Here is a 17,617-nt window from a genome sequence, read left to right on the forward strand (position 1 = left end):
GATTTTGAATCGAAAGTTTACCTAAGTCGTTTACCGTCGTTTTGATCGAGTTCATTGGTTCAAATGATATTTAGATATCGTCATTGCCTTAAATGTCATTTGAACCAATGAGTTTTTTCACAGGGTCAGCATACAAACATTTAATATTAAGTAATATTTTTTTAAGTGTTTTTAAAATATCTGTTTTATTTTAATGCCGGCGTTGAGAAACGATCCAGTGTAGATTGTGTTTTGAAACTGAACTTGTGATTACTTTAACAAGAATGCTTTATTACGAGTGTTCGTTTTTCAGTGTTTTACATTATGTCTTGCTCTCTGGGTATTGACATAGGAACAACTACAATCAAAGTATGTGTCGTTAGAAATTCTGCCGTCCTTGAATCATTTTCGGCATCCCATAATGCTCAAGTCGTGACTTCCCACTTGTTCAATGAACAAAACCCAGAAATTATTCTAGGAGTTGTAGACCGTTGCTTGACTCAGCTAAAACTTATTAAAGAAGTCGATAAAATTTGTGTTACTGGGCAAATGCACGGAGTTTTGATGTGGGAAATAAAAGATTGCTTAGAAATAATTGAAAGCCCTACTTTATTAACCTTGTATAGAAACTATATTCACGCTAATACAAATTTAATAACGTGGCAGGATCAGCGCTGTGGTAAAGCATTCTTGGAAAGCCTCAGTTGTTCAAGTTTATCTACTGGTTTTGGACTCGCCTCCTTGTTATGGCTAAAAAATGAAACACCAAACATATTTAATTTATATCACAGTTGTGGAACGATTATGGATTTTGTGGTTTGTTTACTTACTCGAAATAAAAAACCAAGTATGAGCGTCCATAATGCTAACAGCTGGGGTTATTTTGATATGGTGGAAAACCGTTGGAATTTTGATGAGTTAGGCTTTTTTGATATATACACAATAAAAACTATTTAATTGACTTGTGTTTTAAAAACTATTTTTGACTATTTTATTACGTTTACGCGAACGTAAAAGTTAAGTATATCTTTTTTTTTTTTGTTTTTCTTCATTTTTAGACTGAAGCGAGACTTGTTCGACTGTTCTATTCTTCCTGACGTTGTGCCAGCAGGAACGACCATCGGTAATCTATATAATCGAGTGTATGGAATGAGTAGCTCTTCTATTGTTTATGTAGCGCTCGGTGATCACCAATGTTCTTTTCGCGCATGTTCAGCAGAGCCAACAGAGGCAGGTTAGTTAATTGTTTATTTACAAAGTTTAATTCTCTCATTCGAAATTTCCTTCTATTTTCTTTTCAAAATAATATCCCAGATATTGAAATGCTTTTACGAATATTTAATAAAACTAATTATGCTTACAACTTGTTTCGAGTATTTTGAAAAATATATTCTGCTTACAAATCGCATTTTCCTGAATAAACCGTGGCTACTAATAATTGCGCGAAGTTCTTTTCGCGACTTTTTTTTTTTTTTTTTGTCAATGTTTATTTTCAAAAAACGAATGCTTTAATGAGCGAAATACGAAAAAGGAAAGGATCTGATTTCTGCAAAAGTTTTTAGTAGATAGTCACCTTTCCCCGGCAACTGATGACTATGAATAACAAGCTATACCTTGTTTTGCCATTAAACCTAAAGAAATTGGGGAAATTCGTACAACTTTTATTCGGGTAATCCTCACTCCGGTGTGGAGTTATTACAATAAATCACTGAACGTAGCAGTAAAATATGGAGTGGGGTAACAAAGAAACTCCTAATGCTGGGGTAACAAAGAAACTATGACTACATTACATAAAGTTGGGAAGACACTGGAAATCATTTTTAATATTTCAAGAATGCTCAAGGTGTTGTTGGGGGACATTGCATATAGCAAACGACATCCAAGTTTGAAGAGTTTTAGAGAAAAAAAGATCGAAACATACTTTACACAGGTTTTTAAATCATCGATGAAACCACGTACAATATTTCTATAAAAATGTCCTAATGAGTTACTTTAAAAAAATGTTATTTAACAATTTTATCATTCTGCATAACGTTTATTTTTATTTTACGTTTTATAGTTCTAAATATTGGAACATCTTCTCAGCTTTCGATACTGGTTCCTAATCATCAGGAATCGATGGCATCAATATTAGAGATAAAAGTGAATAGTCCAGGAATATCTATCACTCCTTATGATAAAGATTTTGTTTTAATCACTGCTGCTTCTTTAAATGGTGAGCTTTTCGTCTGAATGTATGAGTTTATGTCTTTAAAAAGCGTAATTTTTATTATTCCTATTCAGGTGGCAACATTTTTGAACAATTTGCTTCTACTATCTCATCTTGGTGTCGGACAATTGGTTGTTCAAACATACCTTCTAATCAAGAATTAATGGAAAAACTTCTTTCCTTACCGTCAACTGAAAATCTTGATTGTGCTGAAGATCCTTTAATTATAATTCCCACTCTTTATGGTGAAAGACATGCTCCTAACGTGCATGCAAGCATTTTAAATATTTCTTCTTTAAATTTATCATTAGCAAGTGTAACGCAATCGTTGTTTGAAGGTTTATCAAGAAACTTGTGTAATATGCTTCCAAAAAATTACCTTGTGAAGTATGGAATTACTCAAATTGCAGGAACAGGCCGATGTTTCATAGAAAGCTCCAGATTCCGAGATGCTGTTTTAAGAGATTTTGATATCCCTTGGAGATTAGTTGATAAGACTAGAGACGCGTCCCTGGGAACAGTTTTATTTTCACTTGACATACATAAAACTTAAAGATAAGTTAAACAAACTCAAATGTCTCTACAGCTAAACGCAGCCAATTACTGTTTCGTATTAGTTTTACTAAATTGTAAATAAATTTATATTTACGCTAAATTGTACAGGAATATATTTACGTTAAACTATTCTTGAATATATTTACGCTAAATTGTACATGAATGTATTTACGCGAAATCATACATGAATTTATGTTTACGCTAAATTTTCTTTAACATAATATCGTTTAAGCTCCCAGTTAAAATCTGTAGTTGCCTTAAACCAGCTTCTTCCATAGCAGAAATTTTCATCTGCTCTAGTATTTCTTCCTCCGATGATTCAATTTTTTTCATTTTTCTCATCTTATTGTAATAAGACCAAACTTCCAAATTAAAAGCTCGTCCAGTTCCAGTTGCAAATCGAAAAACAACTGCTAGAATAAGTATAAAACCTATTGCACACATCGTTATCATCATGAAGAAATACTCTGCAGGTGGTTGATCAGAATCTAAAAACGGGAAAAAGTAGAAACATTTCAAACAAGAGGAGGTGGTTTATACAGCGAATCAACGCAGAGATTCTTACCATCTTTTTTCACTTCGTCTTCCAGCCAGAAATTAATGTCTAAGTAAAGTTTTGCATATGTGAATGAACCGTCTCTGTATGCATCAAGAAGACCTCTAGGAAAGTCAAAAGTCCAGTTGTTGAAAAGAACTGTGAAGTTGAGGGCGTATAACATTGTGTTTGAATTGCTGTTAAAAACAATTTATATATATTTATATATATATATATATATATATATATGTATATATATATATATATATATATATATATATATATATATATATATATACAGTATTGGACAAAACATTTGCAACCAAATAATGCTAATTTAGTTTCTTTATATAAAAGTGCTGCATTTTTTCAATTTAGAGAAATAACTATGTAACTGTTTAGAGACAAAGTTCTTCAAGTTTTATTCATCACAAAGTTCATTATTTGTACACGAAAATTAATAAATTAATCAAAAGTATTTAAAAAAGTTGATTTCCATCTGGACAAAACAAGTGCAACTCGACAAAATGTTGACTAAGCTGTATTTTGCTATCAATATTTTGTGGCGAATCCTTTGTTGTCGATCACAGCCTTGCATCTTCGAGGCATAGATTCGATCAGGTGATCAATGAAACTTTGTGGAATCGCTGCCCAGGCCTTTTGGATTTGTTCAAACAGTTGATCCTTATTACGAACACCTTCACGATTAATTCTGCGGTTGACGATCTCCCAAGGTTCTCGATTGGGTTGAGATCCGGAGATTGAGGCGGCCAACACATCACCAATAGGTGGTTGTCTTGAAACCACTGCTTGACTACTTTTGCAGTGTGTTTCGGATCGTTGTCTTGCTGAAAAACCCATTTTATTGGCATATTCCATTCAGCATGAGGTAACATAACATCTTTCGGGATATTTTTATACATGAAACGATCCATTATTCCATCGTTTCGATGTATTGGACCTAGACCGTTAGCCGAAAAACACCCCAGACCATTACATTGCCTCCACCATGCTTCACGGTCTTATGGCAGTAACGTAAATCGAGGCGTTTTCCGGCCGGTCGACGTACACGGCAAATGCCATCGCTCCCAATGATGTTGAACTTCGATTCATCACTGAACAGGACAGTTCGCCATTTCTGCACATTCCAGTCAATATGAGATGAAGCAAACAGGAGCCTTTTCTTCTGGTTTTTTAGTGAAATCAGCGGTTTCTTCGCAGGGCGTCGAGAAAACAATCCGGCTTCAACAGCACGTCGTCTGATTGTTCGGTCCGATACAGGCAGCTCTAATTGCTTTTGTACCTCGACTGATGATATCCAGGGATCCTTCTTGACGGATCTGACGATCATAGAATCGTCTCTAGAAGTGGTGGAACGCGTTCTTCCACCTTTGTTATCTGCTGCCAACTTCCCCGTAGAACAATATTTAGAAAATAGTTACATTTACCTTGTGATGAAACAATAATGCTCTGTGGAACACAACGTCTTGGTTGGATGTGGACTGTATTGATGTAATGAAACACTTGTTGTATTTCACTTCTTGTATTGATGTTCTTCGATAAAACACTTTGATAAAACTCACTTCGATAAACTGTCTTGATAATACTGACTGATTGACTTCCATATACTGACTGAATTACATGTCGATTTACATGTCTCTTATATAGTAAAATGAACCTGTGTGAACCTGTTCTGGAATATTCTAGATGCTTCTTTTCGATACTTCTGGAAGCTTCTGGATGCGTCTGGATGCTTCTGAATGTTTCTGGATATTTCTGAATGCTACTGGATGCTTCCAGATGCTTCTTCTGGAAATTTCTGGAAGCTTCTGCATGCTTCTGGAAACTTCTGGATACTTCCTTTAATTACTAAAAAACTTCCGTGACGTTGACACGGACCAGACTTAAGAAAATGAAACAAACCAAAAAAGTTGCACTTGTTTTGTCGCTGCAAAATGGCACTTGTCAACGATATTCTGCCTGTGTGCTGTCACCTGTCAGCTGATTGTTCATGTCATGGCATGCTATGACTCCAGACTCCTTAACTGTTTGCTGTGGTAGTATAGTTCGTTTCGTTGTTAAGACATGTAAGATTAGGAACACTTTTTAGCATTGTTCGATGTTGGTTGCAAATGTTTTGTCCAACACTGTATATATATATAAATATATATATATATATATATATATATATATATATATATATATATATATATATATATATATATATATATATATATATATATATGCACAGTTCTACTAAAGTCTGTAATTAAACAATACTAAGAGAAAGAAATATACAGTGGTGGAAAAAATAATAAATACACTATCTAAACATTTATAAAAATGCTTTTTATTCACAGCAATTGATGTTAACTGATATTAATTTTTATGCTTTTATAAACTTTATTGTTAAAAATCATATTTTTTAAAAAAAATTATGAATTGTTTTTCAATTTTTCTAATGTTACTAACAATTTTGTTTAAAGTAGCCGGAAATTTACTGGAAAAAATAATAAATACAGAAATGGTTCATTTGATCGTATATTTGAAAAAATCAAGAAAATTCAATGTTTATAAAACGAATATTTAACAAAAATAATTAAAAGCAATTAAGAACAAAAACAAGCTTTTCTTTTTTTCTGAAAAAGGTTTATTAATCACTTAATATAATATATACAAAAACTGCCTAATATTTGGTTGCATGTTCTTTATTTTTTTAAATTTCGATTAGTCTTTTGGACATGCTGTTGACCAATTTATGGGATGCTGATAGTTTAATAGCGTACCATGATGTTTTTACAGCCTCCTACAGATCCCTTTTTTTCCGAGGTTTTTGTTTTGCAACCTCGTCCTTTACAAATTTCCATAAATTTTCTATTGGATTTAAATCTGGCAATTGTGCTGGCCAGTTCAATTGTCTTATACCATTATTTTGGAACCATCTCTTTGTGATAGAAGCTGTATGTTTTGAATCGTTATCTTGTTGAAATATCCAGAGCAGCGACATTTTATCCTCCGCATAAGAAGCATTATTTCTTCAAGTATATTAGTATAAATATCAGCTGTCAGAGTGTCTGTTATTAAATAGATAAGACCAATACCAGATGACGAGAGATATCCCCACACCATAATGCTTCCACCACCAAATTTAAGTGTTTTTTTAGTGTAATATGGGTCAAACTCTTTATTTCGTAGTCTGCGGACAAACTGCTTACAATCTAATCCATATCAAATTTAGATTCATCTGTCCACAAAACTGTGCCGCATTTCTTATTTGTCCATGCAGAATACTTATTACAAAACTCTTTTCTGGCTTTTATATGTGGTTTTTCAATAAAGACACACTTCTAGGTGATCTTGAAAACAAATTAGCTTCAACTAAACGTCCTCTAATTGTTTGTGCTGTTACATTTAACTCTAAGTTTTTTTTAATGGTGTTGCTGGAGATAAATGGATCTTTTTTTAGCTTCACGAATAATTAATTTATCTTCTCTGTAATTTGTGTAACTGTGTTAGTCACTCCCCCTCAAACTGATATGATCTTCCTACGCTACTGAATAATAATAATGTATTTTATTATTATTCAGTAGCGTAGGAAGATCATATCAGTTTGAGGGGGAGTGACTAACACAGCTAGGGTTGGAGATTTGAAGGGGAAGGGGGAGGGAAGTGACCCTTACCTTGAAATAAATATGGGGGAAGAGACTATTACCCCCTCCAAATCCTCTTCCTACGAGGTATTAAGAATAACTGGAGTAAAACATATTTGAAAAGTAATAACAGTTAAAAATTAAAGAAAACAAAAAGATTAATCATTACCGTATTTATTATTTTTTCCAGTAAATTTCCGGCTACTTTAAACAAAATTTTTAGTAACATGAGAAAAATTCAAAAAAACTTCATGATTTTTTTTAAAACTACAGTTTTAAACAATAAGGTTTATAAAAACATAAAAATTAATATCTGTTAACATCAATTGCTGTGAATAAAACGCATTTTTATAAATGTTTATTACTTTTTCCACCACTGTATATTAGATATTAAAAGAACTTACTATCCAAAAGTTGTATTATAACTCCACCCAATGCCGGCTGATTCTCCGCTATACTTAAAATAGATTAAAATCTTCTAATGCTATTTTATTTAGTAAATTAAGAAAAGTTTCATATTAAATATTCACAGCCAACCTTGTAAATTGAGAGCTTTGATAAAAGAATTATGTTTAATTAAGGTAAATCGTTAAATTGGGTTTCTTCTAAAAGAATATACTTATTTTCATTGGCACAAAATCAAATTATGTAGCATGATTATAATATAAAAATGAACCCATTGCTAATTGAAAACATCTAAACTACACCAAATTTAATGTTAAATATTTATAGGGTATATTATTATATAATTAGTAATATGAACAGATATTGTTTACACACTTTCCTCTAAAACTAAGGGAATTCTAAAATAAAACGCATTTTCAGACGTTTAAAATAGTTAAATAACAGTTTTAACTTAGAAACCTTTATTAGATATAATTATTTGCTAACAAAGGTAGAAATATTAAAACATAAAAAGGTAGAATATATTCTTGTTTTTTTCTCACTTGTATGGCTCTCTTTTAACCGTTTTTTTTTAACATGAATACAAAACAGTATAAAAAAGAAACATCTTAAAACAGAGGGAACTTTTATCTTAATACTGTTAAATTGTAGAACAGCATTACAGTTTAATTATAAATTATTTATTTCAATTCTGGGTTTTTAATTGGGGAAGTTTTTTAATTAGTCAGTTTTATAATTAATCTTATGTTACATAAAACACTACAAATGTTGTTTAGTAGAAACTTACAGTAAAACTATGGCTAAAAGACGACAGAATGGTACATAACATATATATTAGGGTTTTTAAACATAAAATCATTTATGATTATTGTGCTGGAACAACACAAAGTAAATAATTGTAAAAAGTATTAAATGTCAAAAGCGGTTATAAGCATTTACGTGGATGACCGAAGATAAATACTCCTCGTACTGATCGTAAAACTATTAAATTTATAAACTTATTTAATGTCTCCTTAATTTTGGTGGTTAACGTAAAAGGAACAAATGTTAGGCCAATGAAATGCAAATATTAGAATACTTGCACGTTAAAAGTTGTGGCAGTACAAATACGATTTCGAGCAGATAAACATATAAATTTAAAATTAATTACCATATACCACTCTGAAGATTGAGGAAGGAATATCTCTTCATCACTAATAAGTTGTACATTCTCAAAAACCTAAAATGGATGTTTTTTAAACTACTTTTCTTTTTCAATAAAGTTTTGAAGGATTAAAACAATGAGGAATTTGTCATTGCTATCAAAAACATTTAAAAGGTTACCTTATTATAAAACAATTAAAGACAACAGGAATAAATGAGACTTGCCTTACAAGTAGGAACTTCAATAGGGTATGATTTATTTAATTGATTGTGTTTTTCTGCATCTTTAACTAATTTATCGAAGCTCGGGTTTCCGTAATCTTGATTATCAAAGCACGGAGGATTTTTTACTAAATTTTGATTATTTGTCACTCGTGTTCTATTTCCATTAACTAGTCGCGGAATCATACCTTCCATTGGTACCCAAAGATTATAATAATGTTCGATTAACTCGGTGTAAGGGATTGCGCATTTACGGTCAACCAGTTTTGCGATCGATCCTTGATAGTAGCACAAATATTCATCTATAATTAAGATCATAATTCAAGCAGATTTTTTCAATTATTGGTTGAGTATGCAAAAGTTCTATTTTGACATTCTTAAGTAATTAAGTAACGAAAATACAACAAAATCATATAACGAGGAAAAAACTAATAATAATTAAAAATATTTTAATGATTTTTAATTTAAAATATTTAATTTAAAATACTTTGATCAAAAGTTCATTTGAAAAGTTTATTTAAAAAGTTCATTTAAAATGTCATATAATAATAAGTTAAAAACTTATATTTTGGATATTTTTTTGTTTTTGTTTTTCAGTGTAATTGAATAAGAGTTAAAGAGTACATACAATTTTACCATTTTCTCAGAAACTCTTTTCTCTTGTAAACTTTGTTTTTCTGTCTTTTAGAACTTTTTAACTTGTTTTTGTCATTTTGCAAACATTACTCTATTCCTACATAGATAACTTATGTATTTACTTGATATTTTTCAACAGATTGCCTACAAAAAATTACTACTTCCACATAAACTTTTACACTAACAAGGTTCAAGAATATAAGAGATGTGAAGAGGGAGCCTTTGAATGCATTTTAGGCTTGGTCAAAACACCTTAGGTCAAAACAGGATTTCAAGTAATTTCAGAAAGGAGTATTCTCAAGAACCTAATAAAGACAGAAGATGTATTTAGATTTGAATTGAAACATCCAGTGGAAAAGCTGAAAGCAAGACAAATGAAGGGAATTTTACTGCATTTTTGAAAAAGCTGTTTCGCATTGGTTACAAAGTTTTTAATACCAGAATTTGGATGAGCGATGAGGAATGAGTGGACATTTTTTTGGCGGATCTGAAACGCTTGGTCTACCTGGCGAGGTTGACAGACGAAGCTATGCTGTTGACATTTATCGTTGGATTGCCAGAAGCAGTTTCTTCAAAATTTAGGACCGCATATTAATCTGTAGTTACCCTCAAATGGGGTTCTACCCCTTATCATTATAAATTTGTTTGTTTTTGAAGGTGTTTCCATTATTTTATCGAACCCCTGTATATAGTATGCTGTAATGTTAAAAACTGTCCGGATTGATAATGGCTTGTGGGTTTTTTGAAATATTTCAAGAACTACTTAATCAATTTTCATGATTTTTTTTTATTGCTTTTAAAAAAATTTATTCACAAGTAGATGTGAGAAAATCAATTTTGGACGAGCGGCTAAAAGATTGTAATATTTCAATTAATTTGCTGGCAAAAAAGAATAAAATTTAAAGGAAAATTGTTATTCGTATCATCAATTCTAGAGTGAAAGTCTCAGCTTTGAAAGAAATTTGAGAAACTAATAAAGAGGTTCGTGATGTTTAAAACTTGATCAAAAAGTCATCAGAAGGATCGATGCAAGTCCGGAGTACTCAGTTTGGGATATCAAAAAAACTGCTGTTTCTAAGACGACAATCTAAGAAGTCAAAAAAAGATATGGCTACTAGACATACAAGAAAGCAGAATTTTTCCAAATTTTACAAAAACTGTCGTCCACGACCTCATACGAGGTGTCAGCACTAAATTGAGAAAGAAGTTTTCAGCTCAAAGATGATGTTTTCTAAAATCTTTACTTTATTTAGAGATAAATTTCCTTTATAACAATAAAAAAGTTATCAAAATCGATTTTGTCGTTCTCAAAATATTTAAAAAACCCTATGGGTCGTTCTCATTTTTTACAGTCTTTATGTAAAAATATTGTAATGTTAAAATTAAAGAATCTCTTCATTTGTCATTTTCTTAACATTAATGTAAGCCACACTCATATAGCTTAGATATTAAATTGTTACATACGATAAGTACAAAATACAAAGATTTTTAACATAAATTTTTTAAAAAAATTTTCTAAAATATGTAATTATTTATGCAATTTGTATAATCAATTGATAAATAAAATCATAATGAATTAAATTATAAAGTATTTTTTACATTTTGATATACAAAATTCATATACCATTGTAAAAGTATATCAAAATTTTAGGTAAAAAAAAGCAGGCTAATGCTCAAAGTAACACTTGTCTTTTAAGTTTTATATAAAGCAAATGTAGGCAAGGTGTGCACATTTTCTTTGCTTAGGTACCTATTCACCAGGTTTGGTACCAAGGTATTTTACGTTAAAAGATGTTTAGGTACCAATACACAAGGTTTGGTACCAAGGTATTTTACGTTAAAAGATGTTTTACGACTAAATTTTTGTCAACTAAATTTTAAAGGTAAGTAAATGTCGTTATGAGAAATTCCAACAGTATTTCTTTTTTTTTTTTTTATTCTTATGCGAAATATCAATATGTTACTTATCTTTTTTGATTAAAATAAATTTACCTTTTAAATGGTGCTACATGCCAATTCAGAATGTTAGAATTGTGGTCAGAAAATTAAAAAAGGAAGAAAAATGTTTTATGCTCCTTTTTAACTTATAAACATTATTCTGATTTCTAGACAAGCTATGCAATTTCCGGACGTTCCAAACAAAATCTAGACAGTTGGTATTCTTAATATCAGGATAAACTTTACTTATGTAATAAAAAAGAGGGATTCAGAAAAAAAAATTTTTAAAAACCCAATCACCTATTCTTATCTTAAAATTACTTATTTCTATTTTAAAATTCTTCGTATATTTTTTAGGTTGTTTTAAGGTTCCTTTAATTATAATCAAATATTTAATAAAAATGTACTCACGACATCTTTACTTTACTTAGATTCTTTAATCTACAAAACCTGTTGATGTAAAACTACAATCGTAAAAAAAGTTACTAGCTGTGTTCATCTTAAAACAAACTTTTACTTACCAATGTACCAGTACCTATTTTTGTTAATTTCATTTGTTAGCTGCTCAGAGAATTTTGTCCATGATAGATGAAGTGTTATATTAAGGAGATTCCCTGAATTGATTGCTGCCGTAATATCTCCCGGGATAAATGTTACGTTATTGATAATTTTTTTCCAAATTGTCGAGATCTGAACTGGAACTTTACCATTTCCATCAAAACTATAAAGATAACTCAACAACAGTTACTAAAATGTAAATCTCTAACCTTTAAAATACATTAAAAAAGTACTAAGCACTTTATTACAGTCTTGTGAAAATTAATTGCATCAAACTTTTTTTTTTCTATTTTTGCTTAATGTTTTTTTTAATAATTTACCTTTTTGATGATTAGAGGGGTAAAAAAAGTAGATAAAACGATGGACACTACACAAAGATGGAGACTTCACAAAGATGGACACTACACAAAGATGGACACTACACCAAGAAAAAATCTAAAATATTAGTTTTGCATGGATTTACTGATAAATCTCAACGAGAAATAGTAATTCAAGCCATAGTTAGCCAAATTAGGAAGCACTGCATTGCAATTGATAACTTTCGCTGCAAGTTGCATTATTGACATGGACATATTGAGCAACATGTCAAGCATCCCAAAATGATGATGCTTTGGCAATGTTTCTCTGCTGCTGGACCTGTTATACTTTACCCAATAATTGGCATTATGAATTCTAACAATTACATAGAAGTTTACAAACGCGATTAATTCCAAAGATATTGAAATTGTCTCCAAATGGGAATGGAACATTTCAGCAAGATTTGGCTACATACCAAAGATCTCGAAAAAGTCAAAATACTCATGTACATTAACATGGCCTGGTAACTCCATTGGAATATCAGTTCGATTGAGAATCTCTTGATAATTATGAAGAAGGGACTGCATAACTAAAACTGATTCTTTGGCAAGTCTGCCATGACAAAACAAATTTAAAATATTCATTTTTAAAAAATAATATATCACTTGGAATGTGAACACAGACTTTGAGAAAATATGATAGCCAAAACCGGAGGTTAAAGTCCCCGTACTGATAAAAGGTATCCCAAAATGTTTTTATCTTGCACATTTTTTAAAAAATAAATTTTGTTATTTCCAATATATGCATAAAATAAAAATTTTCCCTTTAAAGTCAATTGAGCAAGATTTTGCAAGCAAAAGGACTTTGATTGATTGTTATGCAATTTATGCTCAAAGCAAAAGAAAACATTTGCGCAGATATTCTGATTTATATGTTTCCAAGTTACAGCTTAAAAATATGCTGAGTTAAATAAAATTGATCAATGTTTTTAGGAATCAGGACAAGAAGACCAATTGGACAGCATGATTACAAAGCTATTCATAAATCTGATTGCTAAATTAAAAAATTGTAGAGATTTATTTGGATTTTTATTCAAATAAGTTCATATTTGCATTACGATGATGCATCGATAATAGATTAAAAAAGATTTAAAGCCGTAATCAATGGCAAAAAACTGTCTACGCACTGCACACCACAGAACTATACACAATAGAACTAAACCACAATACAACAATTCAAACAAAGCATACACACAAAACCTTAACATTCACAACACATACACACACAACGCACTAAAAAAATTTTAAAATTATTTGTTAAATAAAGAACTTCTAACTTGAACTCATCAATAACAACGAGATTCGTTATGTAACCATCTCCAAGTTTCATTTGATAAACCTGTAAACATCAAGTGTTACATCAAATCAATGGCCCAGTTTCAAATTACTTCACAAATTTTTTAAATAACTTTTTAATATACTCACCGTTCCTGATTTGTTGTCAGGTTTACCACGTGAAGGATTGTATTGATCTTCAGGAAGTTTGTTGCCTGCATTTTGTTGTATTGTTTTTATCAGATTTTTATCTTCAGAAGAATTAAACTCATTGAACACATTACCAAATGAAAACACTTTCATAGGTATTGGATCTGCCATTGTACCATTTAAATTCGTAAAAGTATTTTCCGACCAGTAGCTAGGTAGACCTTGACCAACTATTGACCGACAACTAAATGCGATCATTAACACCGAATTGTAAAGTGCACAAATCATGATTTTTTCAAAACTATTTTTCTCAGTAAAATTCCTGTTTCATAATCAGTTTTCTCAGTAAACCTTCAACAAAAAGCATTTAAGAAGCATTTTATGAGAAAAAATGAAAAATTAAGTTTCTGGTGTTAATAAATTTAAGAAACTGATTTAAAGAATTTTAATTTTTTAAATTTCTATGGTGCTTATAAAGAAGCATTCAAATACTTTCAATGATGCATCAAAAAACGTTTTCGTTTTTTTTTTTTTTCCTTCAAAAAAAGAAAGAAATATATAACATATTAACATTCCTCTAGATATTTCTATGCCTTAGCATATCACAGTTTAAAGATAATGATAATTTAAAATATTTGATTTAAATTTTGGTCAGAATTAAAAACCAGCCTAAAACTTCATAAATTTTGGTCAAAATTAAAAACCAGCCAAAAACTTCATAAATTTTGGAGAAAAAAAGTTTCACTGGATTTATTATTATTAAGGTAAGTATGGGTATTAAGGCCCACCTTTGTCGAATGCGCGGTAAAGAAATGCTGATTTTTTTTTGCTGCCAGTGATAAAACCAGATAACTCTAATATTTTAATGTCGAAAAAAAGTTTCACAATTTATTTTTTCCCTAACTTTGGATTAGTGGGTCTTATTACCCGCCGGGCCTTAATACCCATACTTACCTTATATGGAATTAGATTTAGAATTAGATTTTTGTTTAAACCGTTCGGTTTCGACCTAATTTTTGGAATGGATCGAAATATTTGGAGGAACCGTCATTTGTGGTAATGTGACCTGTACGGTCCGGATTTTGAATATGTTTCTGAAAAATTTGGTGATGTTTACTCCAATTAGGAACAAAAGCAGAAAATCAACAAATTAAAATATCACGTGGCTTCGACGGGAAAAAGTGGACAAATAACTTGGAACTGGACCAAAGAGCCATCAGTATTCACTGATACGTCAATTTGTGATTTGTCACACAGTAAATGCAGGCATTTTTCAAGAGAAATTGTATCGGTGAAGAGATTTGTAAAACACAAATATACTTGATCTCATGAAAAAAAATCTCCAAACTTATGTTAACAAAAAACTTTCATATCAATAAACTTTCATTGTAAATAGGAGAAGGTATAACTTTATTAGTTGCTTTTTGGCCTCAATATTGCTCCCATAATTCTATGATCATGACTCTATTGTACGTGCTCGACATAAATCCAAATATCACCAAAGCATGCGATACTTTTATAAATGACATATTTGTTGATGAAAACGGCGAAAAATATGGCAAAGCATTTGGAAAATTTTGGAAAACGATGTAAATCTTCAGAAATTCTCGAAGGAAAACAAGTTTTAAGATTAAAAGTGGCACGAAACAAAGATGGTTAACTGATATGGATTCCAATGTGGCACAGATTTTAAGCGAGTTGGGCAAATTCATTTTTGAACACTTCCAAGTGGCACACTGTGAATCAGAAAGGCGAAAAACCGGCAAAAATTATGGAACTATCAAATATAAACATGTGATACATCAATGCTAGTACTTTTGGGTCAGAAAATTTAAATTTATTATTAGAAATGAATTTTACGCGTAGCTTAAACGCGTATTACCCGCGCGTACAGGTCTCTGTCATTTAAACCAAAACGCGCACAAATACTAATTGAAATAAAAAATTAGGAAAAAAAGAAAACACCAAAATACCGTATTATCTTATGTTACTATTAGGGAGCGAAAACAAGACTCGAATACCCGCGGGTACCCGTAGACGAGTAATTTTAATAACTTTAGTTACCCGATATCCAAGCCTTCGGGTCGGGTATTACCCGATTTAAACTACCCGAATATTACCCGTAGAAGTACTCGAAAATTGGGTAATAAAATTACCCGATAATTGGATATATCGTGTAATGAACTTACCCGATAATTCGGGCAATAAAATTACCCCATCCTCGAAAAATATCCGATTGCGCGAAATTTTCGCGCATTCGGGTTTTTTTTTCTTTCTTTTTATTGCGTTTATTTAAATTTAACTTTATTTCAATTCTTTTAATATCACTTTTATTTCTAATTATTAGTTCCACCCACTCGATTCAAGTAATAATTTTTAACTAATTAAAAACTAATACTTACATGGAGTGGGTGGAACTAATACTCCATGTAAGTATAAGTTCTACCTACTCCATGTAAGTAGTAATTTTTAACTAGCTAAAAATTGATACTTAAATTGATACTCAATTCTTAACAGTTTTTTTTCAAACATTGTTCTATCTCCTCTTAAATATTAAAGAAAGTAAAAAATTTTATTTTTTATTTATTTACTGTTTTATTTAATACGCTATCCGCTTTTGTTACTCGGTCATCGGAACTACCCGTATTTCGGAACTACTCGCTTGTTGGGTAATAAAATCAGGTATCTCGTGCTTTTTTCATAAAATTTCTTTAAAATATGTAAAATAGTTTTATATGTTTTTTTAAATTTTGTATGTAATTTATATATTTTTTTAAATTTAGGTATATAATTTATATATTTTTTTGAATGTATGTATGTATGTATGTATGTATGTATGTATGTATGTATGTATGTATGTATGTATGTATGTATGTATGTATGTATGTATGTATGTATGTATGTATGTATGTATGTATGTATGTATGTATGTATGTATGTATGTATGTATGTATGTATGTATGTATGTATGTATGTATGTATGTATGTATGTATGTATGTATGTATGTATGTATGTATGTATGTATGTATTTATGTGTTTTATTCATATATTTATTTTTTTTTATGTTAAAGCCTTCACTTTTTTTACTAGTCGGGTAGTTAAATTGAGTAGATCATCGGAACTACCCGAAATACGGAACTACCCGCTAGCCGCTAGCGAAGGATAAATATCTGCATTCTGTATTTTGGATGAATTTCTGATATTTTGATAATGCTCATCAGAAAGATCACATTGAATTTAAAGCTTGAGGCATCTTCAATCTTCGTTTTTATCGGAAAACCAACCTCCATGCTTTACCTTTGCCAGGATTTGTAGCATTTATCATTACAACAACAACAAAATCATTCTTGTTAGGATCTTCAGAGGCTTTTCTTAATGAAGCTAATGGCAATGCTTCAGCAGGACGTTCAGCCGACTTGGTAACCTTAAACAAGATAGTATTTAATGCTTAAGTGAGTTAACTACTTTTTGAATCGGTTTGAACTCAATTGATTTATCTCTACCTTAGATCTTTTGCTTCTCTTGTTCTTTCTACCTGGACCTGCAGCAACGTCTTTTCTGTTAACTGTTATTTCTTTATCCACCCAGGTTCGTTCATGTTCCAGAAGACTTGAAAAGGTTTTTGAATGTTCCGGCAATTTAGGTTTTACAATTAAATATTTATAGAGTTTTCATGAGATTTATCATTTCAGGTTCATCAATACTTCCATGGTCTAGACCAGTGATATTTAAGTTCTAAATATAATTTCAATTTCCATTTTTACTTCGTTCTTGTAGCATTGATTTAATTTCTAATTTTAATTTTACTTCTTTTGAATCAGTTCTGATGAAATTAATTTCAGTTCAGTTCTTATGATTTTAATCATTTTAGTTCTTATTTCAGTTACTAAATCAGTTCATATTTTACTTCTATCAAATTTTACAGCAATTAGTAGTCCTAACGACATATTTTTTTGAAAAAATCAAAGTGTAGTCTTGAAGTCTATGAATTTGGGTAACTTGTAC

General features: G+C 30.6%; 3 protein-coding genes across 5 annotated transcripts in view; 1 reads left to right on the forward strand and 2 right to left on the reverse strand.

Annotated features, from left to right (window-relative positions):
- LOC145182060 (uncharacterized) overlaps window positions 1-17,617 on the reverse strand; it is a 76,051-nt gene that overhangs the window by 38,378 nt on the left and 20,056 nt on the right. The gene's annotated exons all lie outside the window — the stretch shown is intronic.
- On the forward strand, window positions 135-2,936 carry LOC145182745 (sedoheptulokinase-like). The gene is made up of 4 exons (XM_080057975.2): window positions 135-896; window positions 1,038-1,213; window positions 2,039-2,194; window positions 2,263-2,936. The coding sequence occupies exons 1-4, from the start codon at window positions 304-306 to the stop codon at window positions 2,739-2,741; spliced, it is 1,404 nt and encodes a 467-aa protein (XP_079914101.2). The 5' UTR covers window positions 135-303; the 3' UTR covers window positions 2,742-2,936.
- Window positions 1,898-14,008, reverse strand: LOC145182746 (uncharacterized). 3 transcript variants are annotated; one of them, XM_090085406.1, is made up of 9 exons: window positions 13,612-14,008; window positions 13,464-13,525; window positions 11,794-11,993; window positions 8,702-9,000; window positions 8,484-8,552; window positions 7,333-7,385; window positions 3,309-3,475; window positions 2,928-3,231; window positions 1,898-2,810 (listed from the first exon to the last, which is right to left on the reverse strand). In XM_090085406.1, the coding sequence occupies exons 1-8, from the start codon at window positions 13,897-13,899 to the stop codon at window positions 2,945-2,947; spliced, it is 1,425 nt and encodes a 474-aa protein (XP_089941532.1). In that variant the 5' UTR covers window positions 13,900-14,008; the 3' UTR covers window positions 1,898-2,810; window positions 2,928-2,944. The 3 variants fall into 3 exon arrangements, with proteins under 3 accessions (XP_089941532.1, XP_089941531.1, XP_089941533.1); XM_090085405.1 differs by having other exon boundaries at window positions 1,898-3,231; XM_090085407.1 differs by lacking the exons at window positions 13,464-13,525; window positions 13,612-14,008 and adding an exon at window positions 12,151-13,119 and having other exon boundaries at window positions 1,898-3,231.

This window comes from Hydra viridissima, unplaced genomic scaffold, assembly GCF_058129835.1.
Source record: "Hydra viridissima isolate aposymbiotic clone 2 unplaced genomic scaffold, HvirCarnegie_v1 scaffold_4, whole genome shotgun sequence".
Lineage (NCBI taxonomy): Eukaryota > Metazoa > Cnidaria > Hydrozoa > Anthoathecata > Hydridae > Hydra > Hydra viridissima.

Bases quoted from the DNA above. Each gene is read 5' to 3' on its own strand.
- LOC145182745 (XM_080057975.2), top strand. From the start codon at position 304: ATGTCTTGCTCTCTGGGTATTGACATAGGAACAACTACAATCAAAGTA. The intron at 897-1,037 runs GTTAGGCTTTTT...CTTCATTTTTAG, and splicing joins AACCGTTGGAATTTTGATGA to ACTGAAGCGAGACTTGTTCG. The intron at 1,214-2,038 runs GTTAGTTAATTG...TACGTTTTATAG, and splicing joins AGCAGAGCCAACAGAGGCAG to TTCTAAATATTGGAACATCT.
- LOC145182746 (XM_090085406.1), bottom strand. From the start codon at position 13,899: ATGATTTGTGCACTTTACAATTCGGTGTTAATGATCGCATTTAGTTGT. The intron at 13,526-13,611 runs GTGAGTATATTA...TGATGTTTACAG, and splicing joins CTGACAACAAATCAGGAACG to GTTTATCAAATGAAACTTGG. The intron at 3,476-7,332 runs GTAAGTTCTTTT...TGTTTTTAACAG, and splicing joins TATAATACAACTTTTGGATA to CAATTCAAACACAATGTTAT.